The sequence below is a fragment of the Pistacia vera genome, unplaced genomic scaffold, assembly GCF_008641045.1.
Source record: "Pistacia vera cultivar Batoury unplaced genomic scaffold, PisVer_v2 Contig508, whole genome shotgun sequence".
Taxonomy (NCBI): domain Eukaryota; kingdom Viridiplantae; phylum Streptophyta; class Magnoliopsida; order Sapindales; family Anacardiaceae; genus Pistacia; species Pistacia vera.
The window spans coordinates 1-8,832 of NW_022196344.1; the positions used below are offsets into that span (position 1 = coordinate 1).

At 40.4% G+C, this 8,832-nt stretch overlaps 1 protein-coding gene across 1 annotated transcript; it reads left to right on the top strand.

The window, feature by feature from the left end:
- Window positions 1-381: 381 nt before the first annotated feature.
- On the top strand, window positions 382-2,693 carry LOC116106044 (bax inhibitor 1-like). Its single transcript, XM_031392408.1, has 6 exons — window positions 382-527; window positions 1,030-1,173; window positions 1,271-1,362; window positions 2,105-2,291; window positions 2,401-2,556; window positions 2,643-2,693. Exons 1-6 carry the CDS (start codon window positions 423-425, stop codon window positions 2,691-2,693), a joined length of 735 nt encoding a protein of 244 aa, XP_031248268.1. The 5' UTR covers window positions 382-422.
- The last annotated feature ends 6,139 nt before the right edge of the window (window positions 2,694-8,832 follow it).

Below are 8,832 nucleotides of genomic sequence, written 5' to 3' on the forward strand. Positions count from 1 at the left end.
TTTATAATAGGGTTTGATGAGGGTTAGGGATTTGGTTAACTTACATAAAAGTGGAAATGATATAAATACCTTTCCTTGTTAAATGTAACAACTAAATTTGAAAAATAGGTGGATAGTTGATTGTCTTTCAAACCTAGGGTGGAAAAGTCTTAAGGAAAAGTTAGTGTGGCAAAATGTAATTGGCCTTTATTTACAACCCTAACCTAACTGCTTAAGGACCCAAAGACTGTACACAATTGTAATAATCACTGGTTAAGGGTACTATTGTAACTCGGCATAGCCTAGAAATTTCTCATGTAACATCCTTGCTTTACGATTATAAATATGACCAGAATTTCCTTTTTTTCATAATTTTGAAGTTGCTCTTACTTTCTCTCCATTTCAAGGCAATTTTCTCGCGGTTTCTCTTGATCCAAACAAAAATGGATGCTTTTTCTTCCTTCTTCGAGTCTCAAAATGCATCTCGATGGAACTCTTTCAAGAACTTTAGCCAGATCTCTCCCGTCGTGCAGTCTCATCTTAAACAGGTAAATTCATGTTGATTTATTTTCTCGAGAACATGTAAATTTCTCAATATTTAGCTGGAAAATTTAGAATCATGCGATCTTTATCATAGTTTGCTGTAGTGTTTCAATAGGACACTGTTGTAGCCATAATTTTGTCTTGATACATCTAGAAGGTGTAGTCTTATTAGAATATTTAGGTTTCTATTTAATTCTAGTCTATTTGCGTTACGGTTTTCGTATAGATGTATAGTTTGGCCATAAAATTGATAAATGATTTCGATGGTCCAAGGGGCTATTGTATTGGAAAATCTTTATTTCTGTTTGGTCGCCGTGAAATATACAAGTCGAGAGAGGATTTCGGGCTGTTAACGTTATGGAAACTTATTTTCAATCAATGGATTCTTTTGATGTATCTACTTTGTTAGCTCAGAGAATAGGTTGATCTCATCCATGAGTATGTATTTTTCAATTAGGTTTTCTGTATTTGTTTCTCATTGAAAAAGCGGCTTCTGCAATTTTCTAGGTTTATCTCTCCTTATGTTGTGCCCTTGTTGCATCGGCCACTGGAGTCTACCTGCATCTCCTCTGGAACATTGGTGGTCTCCTTACAACTTTTGCAATGCTGGGATGCATCTTTTGGCTGCTCTCAACCCCACCTTATGAAGAGGTACTGTCGCTTTATTTGTGTTCTCGTGTTTTTATTCTGTTTCTATAATGTTATGAGAACTCACTTCTCATTTTGATTTGTGTTGCATGGTGAGTAGCGAAAGAGAGTTGGTCTACTGATGGCAGCTGGCCTTTTTGAAGGGGCCTCAATTGGTCCTTTGATTGATTTAGCCATTCAGATTGACCCAAGGTACAAGTCCAGTTATATTTTGTTATTTTCTATTGTATCTTATGCTCAAGCTATGAGCTGTGGTTTTATATAAGTTAGATTACGGTGTTTTGGTTATTATTTGATAGGTACTTTCCATAAACTGTTGCTACAATTTAGCAATTTAGTTATTGTTTTACTTTTGAACTTGGTTGCACTCAAGGGACATATATTCTGATTTGTAAGCAGAGAATAGTTTGACTAAAGTTTCAATGCACGAGAATTTCCTGAGAGCTGGGAATTTTTTCTCATCTATCTGATATTCTTCTTCCCTGCTTTAATAAACATTTGACTTCTGGGAATTATTGAGTTAATGCCCGAATTTAATTTGGGTGTGCTTCTAATTTGTGTTGTTATTTCAAATTTTTCTATAAGTGTAATTATTGAGCATTTAGTGCTTTATACTGTGTTGAGTTTATGTGGTCATACCTCTCAGCTAAACCCTAAAAGATTTCTTCCTCCTTTGGATTACATGTCTTTACAATACTTTAGTTAGAAAGTGTGCTTATGGCTCCAAATTTTCTTATGGTAATGGAGCTAACTTGTGCGGTTAAGTGCTTGGGTGATCCTTCCACTGTGGAGGTCTATTTCAAACTTATGCTTCTTGAGTTTGTTAATTGTTTTCCAACTAACTTAAGACATAATATTATGATTGAGTTTCTTATGAGATGGTTGATCCTAAAATTAACTTTGCTGATTATGAAATATATATCTCTTGTTACAGCATTCTGATCACAGCATTTGTGGGAACTGGGTTAGCCTTTGCATGTTTCTCAGTAGCAGCTATGTTGGCAAAGCGAAGAGAATATCTTTATCTTGGTGGCTTGCTTTCATCAGGCCTGTCAATGTTATTCTGGTTGCAGTTTGCTTCCTCTATCTTTGGGGGCTCAACAACTATCTTCAAGTTTGAGGTGAGAAGATGATTACTTGTTAACTTTCTTATGGTGACAATTTTGTTAGGTTAGTTGGATATTGTTGTTCACAGATGACATTATTTAATATTCTTTTGATTGTTTGCAGCTGTACTTTGGGTTGTTGGTGTTTGTGGGATACATTGTGGTGGACACCCAGGATATAATTGAGAAAGCTCACTTTGGCGATCTGGACTATGTGAAGCATGCCCTGACCCTTTTCACTGACTTTGTTGCTGTTTTTGTCCGTATTCTCATTATCATGGTAAGTTAAAATGCCAGGGATATTGTTACTACCAATTTCGATTATAATTATTATGGTTCATAATGTCGATTATTTTTGTTGAGCAGCTGAAAAATGCCAGTGAGAAGAATGAGAAGAAGAAGAAAAGAAGGGATTGAAAGACTGTCTAGTTGGTGAACTCTACTTGTTTTACTTAGGGTTTCAAACAATGAAATTTATGTATATATTTGTTTTCTTTTTCTGTAAACTTTCCTACAGCTAACTATACGAAACTGTATTCATCTGGCCGTAGTGTTGGAAATATGTGCTCTGTGGGGGTAATAGTGTCTGTGTTCCCTTAAATTTTGGTGATTGTATATGGCTGCATTTCCCCTTGGATTCTGACATGTCGGTTTCTGCTCTCTCTAAATAAAGTCACTGTTTGCAGTATTACATTGGTTTGTTCAAACTATGGCATCTCGAGTATATATCACTCCAAGTTTAGAATAGGTGGTGTTTCTTTGATTTTGATTTTGATTTAGTTGACAAACTCTAGTTTTCGGTTTATCTAAGTCACTTAGACATAAAGTAGCACTTCAACGGTCTTTAAAGAATTTTTGTTGGAGTCTCGAATTGTCTTATTTGAAATAAAGGGTTTTAGGTTTGTGCAATTGTTAATCAGTGATTTCGACGAAGTATTTGTAATGCCAATCTATGTATATTTGTTAGTAAGTAAGAGTAAGTATATTATTCTATACAAAAAGTAAAAGTAAATCTTAAATAACGATGGAAACCCCTTTCTATTGAATCGGACTCCATACAACCACACACGGGAACAGTCTACAATATAGAGAGAAGACAGATTTTAATGGAACCCAAATGGTATATTTCATATATGTATTCAAAATAACAATGGAATAGTAGTAAACAGAGATGAAATAAGGCGATAGAATATGGATCCTAGCACTTCGAGGAGCTAGGGACCTCTCAACCAATTCCCAGAATAGCAGTAAACAGAGCCACCTTGTCCTCAAGGTGGAAGTGAGGAAATTGAGTGTTGATGACTTCAAAGGGTTCCGAAGTTGCTTCAAAGGTAGGGAGATCTTGCCAACGTATGAGCACCTCCTTGGAGCCATCTAGAAGGGTCTGCACGACTAAGACTTCAGCTGGTTGAGCCTAGAGTTCCAGGTCTTCTATGAGAAAAGGGGGCAAGGGCTAAATGGGGATTGATTTGTGAAGACTGCGCTTAAGCTGGGACACATGGAATACGGGATGAATGCGGGCTGTGGGCGGAAGTTCCAGTTTATAGGCCACTTGACCGACCTTCTCTAGCATCGGGAAAGGACCATAGAACCTTGGGCTAAGTTTCTCATTCAATTTTTTTGCCAAGGACCTGAATTTGTAAGGCTGAAGCCTAAGGTAAACATAGTCACCTGGAAAAAAGTTGATATCTTTGCGGTGGTGGTTTGCTTGCACTTTCATGTAGACTTGAGCACTTTCTAGGTTGTGCTTCAGTTCCTGGAGGATGGCATTGCGCTCTCAAATCTGGTGGTTCACATCCTCCACTGGGGAGGGACAATCGGTGAGTTTAAGGAGGGTAGGTGGGTAGGTGGGTCACGACCATATAGTGCCTTGAAGGGTGTCATTTTGGTTGATCGATGATAAGTTGTATTATACCAAAACTTAGCCCAAGAGAGCCAATTCGGCCAGTGACGGGGCTAAGAACTGCAAAAACATCTCAGATATGCCTCCAAGCATTTGTTCACCACTTCGAATTGGCCGTCCGTTGTGGATGGTAAGCGGAACTGAACTTCAAAGTTGTCCCTGAAACCTTGAAGATTTCTTCCCAAACTTCAAAGTCTACCTCGATCTGAGATGATGGACTTTGGGAACCCATGGAGTTTCACAATCTCCTTCATAAAAATTAGGGCCACCTCCTTAGCATTATAAAGGTGGGACAAGAGTAGAAAATGACTATACTTGGTCAATCGATCAACCACCACCAGGATACTATCAAACCCTTTTGCTCTCGGAAGTACACCAATGAAGTCCATCATCGAATCATCGAACACTTGAGATGGAATAGGTAAAGGTTGCAGCAGCCTTGTGGGCTTAAAGGCAGAATGTTTGTTGACTTGGCAGGTTGTGCAAGTTTTAACAAAATTCTGAACATCATGCTTGGTTCCTTCCCAATAGGCCACATTTGCCACCCGTTTGTAAGTCCAAAAAAATCCCGAATGACCCCCTCCTAGATTGGAATGAAATTCAACCAACAACTTACTAATAAACCGAGATCCCTTGGGTAAAACTAATCTCCCTTTGTAAAGTAAACAGCCACGGCGTAGTGAGTAATGTGGATGGTTGCTAGAGTCCACAAGAAGGTCCTGAATAATGTGTTGGAGCTTAGGGTCACATTGGGCTTCATTTGCCAAATCTTCATACTCATCAAACTGAATTATTGAAATTGAATTAATGGCTGGAGCTTCCTCTCTTTTGGACAGTGCGTCAGCCTCCTTGTTGGTGGTCCCCGGGCAATAGTGAATATCAAAGGAGAAACCCATCAGTTTGGACAACCATTTTTGCTGCTTCGGAGTTTTAACCCGCTGATCTCGGAGGAACTGTAAACTTCGTTGGTCAGTTTTGATGATGAACTTCCTATCCAACAAATATGGACTCCCTTTGTGTACTGCAAAGACAACAACCATTAACTCTTTTTCATACACTGATTTTTGTTTGGCTTGCGGAGAAAATGCCTTACTCAAGTAAGCTATAGGGCGTGAATGTTGGACTAAAACCGCACCAATACCGTGGCTTGATGCATCAATCTGAACCTCAAATGGGAGCTCAAAATTTGGGGCTGCTAGGACTGGGACAAAAGTCATGGATTCCTTGAGTTGTTCAAAGGCCTGTTGTGCCTCATGGTTCCAAGTAAAGGAGTCCTTTTTTAGTAACATGGTGAGTGGTTGTGCTATACTTCCATAACCTTTTAGGAACCTTCGGTAGGACCTCGTGAGACCCAAGAATCCTCTTAAACTCTTCACATTTGTTGGAGTGGGCCAAGAAACCGTGGCTTCAATTTTTTTAGGGTCGGCTTCTACCCCCTTTGCCGAGATCAAATGGCCTAAATATTCTAATTTCTGTTGCCCAAATAAAAATTTCTTCTTATTCACTACAAACTTGTTCTCCTCCAAAATCTTGAGAGCTTGTTCGAGGTGGGCTAAATGGGACTCCCAATCAGGGCTATATATGAGAATGTCGTCGAAGAAAACCAACACGAATTTCTAGAGGACAGGTTTAAAGATCACATTCATCAATGCCTGAAAGGTGGAGGGGGCATTTGTCAAACCGAAAGGCATCACAAGGAATTCATAGTGCCCCTCATGAGTTTTGAATGCCCTTTTTGGGAAGTCTTCCTCTTTAACTCTTATTTGGTGGTACCCCGACCTAAGGTCCGATTTAGAGAAAACGGTTGCTCCCGCTAATTCATCTAACAACTCTTCGATGGTGGGAATGGGAAATTTCTCCAGGATGGTTATTCCGTTGAGGGCCCTATAGTCTACACAGAACCTCCAATTCCCGTCTTTCTTCTTGACTAATAATACTGGGTTGGCAAAGGGGCTAGTACTTGGTTGTATGATCCCTACCGCCATCATCTCTTCTACCAACTTTTCTATCTCATTTTTTTTTGGAAGTAAGGGTATCTATAAGGTCTAAAGTTGGGTGGTTGGGCTCCTTCTTTAAAGACTATGACATGGTCGTGAGATCGTTTTGGGGGTAGTTTGAAGGGTTGATCAAACAGGTGGGTGTATTTGGCTAATACTTAGGTCACTCTAGGGTCTTCCTCCTCACCTCTCTGTTCTGATTCGCCTTCCATCAAGGTTCTGAAAACCGGACCGGACCGTTCGGTCAGACCGGTTCGATCGGGAGCCGACAGTATTTCCGGTTCGGTGACTTATAAAAACCGATATTTAGGGTTAAACCAGATTGAGCCGCGGTTGGACCGTCGGAATACTGCCGAGTCGAGGTCTAATCGCAGCTCAATCTCGCCGGATTCTGGCATTGTTCGACGGAGAAAACACCACCATTCGACGTGATGGCATCTCCACGACCAAACCCATCCATTTTCAGTGGCCGTCGTCCAGCCTTCGTCACTCGCCATCCACCTAAAGTTTACGCGACCGTCGGATTTCTTTTGTTGATTCTGGCGAGTTCCGGCGCCGATGGAACTCCTTAGCACCACCATCAGATTTGCCGGCACCTATACATCAAAAGCCCCATGATTCCAACTTCGATTGGCCGTCGATCGTCGCTACCGCCACCACTCACCAGTCCCTTCACGCGACGGGGGTGTTTTAGACAGATTTCAAACCTTAAGGGAGTATTATAGGGGTTTTTTTGATGAATTTCAAACCTTCAGGGACTACAATTGAATTTTATAGAAAACGGTCCAACCGACCGATCCAACCAGAAACCGGACCGTTGAACGGGTCATAGTTCGGTCCGATTTTCGGAACATTGCCTTCCATCGAACAACATTCTACCAAAAACCCTCCCCTTATGTTGCTAATAGACCGTAACATGGCTTTAAGAGATACTATTGATTTCACCAAAGAGCGGTCCCCCTGCCATCTTACTTTAGCACCATCCATCTCAAACTGCATTATCAAATTTTTCCAATTGGCACAAACATCGCCTAATGTACTCAACCACGTAAGTCCCAAAACAACATCAGCACCCCCTAAAGCAAATGGGAAAAAATCTTGTACAAGTCTAACCCCTTGCACTTCTAATTGTACTCTTTTACAAACTCCTTCACCATTCACCGTCACCCCATTACCTACCATAACCCCAAACACTCTCCCTTTTTCCACCAAAATTTCCAACCTCTTCACTAATTCATGTGAGATAAAGTTGTGGGAAGCCCCATTATCAACCAGGATCACCACATCCAATTTCCCAATTCGCCTCATAAGTTTCAGCGTTTTATCGAAGGTAAATCCAACTATGGAATTCATTGAAAGGGCTAAAGGGTTACCTTCTTGGGTGTGTTCCTCCTTGTCGTCCTAGGTGGGTTCACTTTTCTCAGAGTCATCATCCTCCCACGCTAATAGAATTTGCAAAGACTTGCTTTTACAATGGTGATTTGGGTCGAATTCTTCATCACACCTAAAACAGAGCCTTTGTTCCCTCTTATATTGAATATTAGCCTTTGAGAGGCGTTGAAAATTCTCCCTTCTAACACTCAAAGCCCCCGTCTCCATTGTTTTCTCTCTTCTATTAGGCAGTCGATTTGGGGTAGAATGAAATGAGTCTTGGTTTTTTTGTCGGGTTGGGCCACCAAGTGGGTCTGTTGACTTCTGGGTTGATGGATACTCTAGAGTAAGAGTCTCTTAACCCTTAGGCCTTAGTAAACTTTGGTCTGCATCTATCTAAAACCCAATTTTTTTCCTCCACCCTATCGGCCTACTCCATGATTTCATTAAGTGACTTTTGCCTCATCAAACGCAACTAAGCCATAATCTCCTCCTTAAGCCCATTGACAAATACACCCATTAACATTTCTTCACCCAACTCCTTCAACGGCGCCGTGTGAGCCTTGAAGTCTTCTTTGTACTCAATCACAGTGGCTATCTGCTTCAAAGCCACCAGAGCCTCATGCGTAGAGCCTTGGAACGACAGCCTGAATCTGGCGATTAGAGCCAATTTAAATTTCCTCTACAACCTGAATGGTTCTCGTGAATCAACCCATTGGTACCAATTCAGTGCTCTTCTGTAATACCCCGTACTTTTTTTTATGGAGTTTTATTTTGTGATTCTGGGGATAAAGTGTAATAATTTGAAAGTTTTGGGGAGTACAATGTAATAGCCGAAATAAGTGAAAATTTTTCAGATATTTTGATGAACAGTAACCATTCAATGAAAAGAAAAACAGGGAAGAAGAAGAAGAAGAAGAAGAAGAAGAAAAAAAAAGAGAGGAAAAGAGAGAAGGAAAAGGAGAGAAAGAAAAGAGAGAAAAGAGAGAAAGAAGAAGAAGAGAAGGAGAGGAAGAAGAAAAGAAAGAAGGGAGAGGAAGATGAAACCAAGAATAGAGAGAGAGAGAGAGGAGAGAAGAGACCGACAGAGGTGGCTGGAAAAGTAGCCACCGGCGAGCAAAACTCCGGTGATCGGAGAGTGGAGGAAGATCAAGCATATGGGAGGTGAGTAAAGGTTAAAATTTCCTTTTTTTTTTTATGAGCTTTAGTTCACTAGATTGTGTTGGTTATCATTGAGTGTAATAACATGAGATTACACTATAATAGGGAGATTGATTTTAATAAT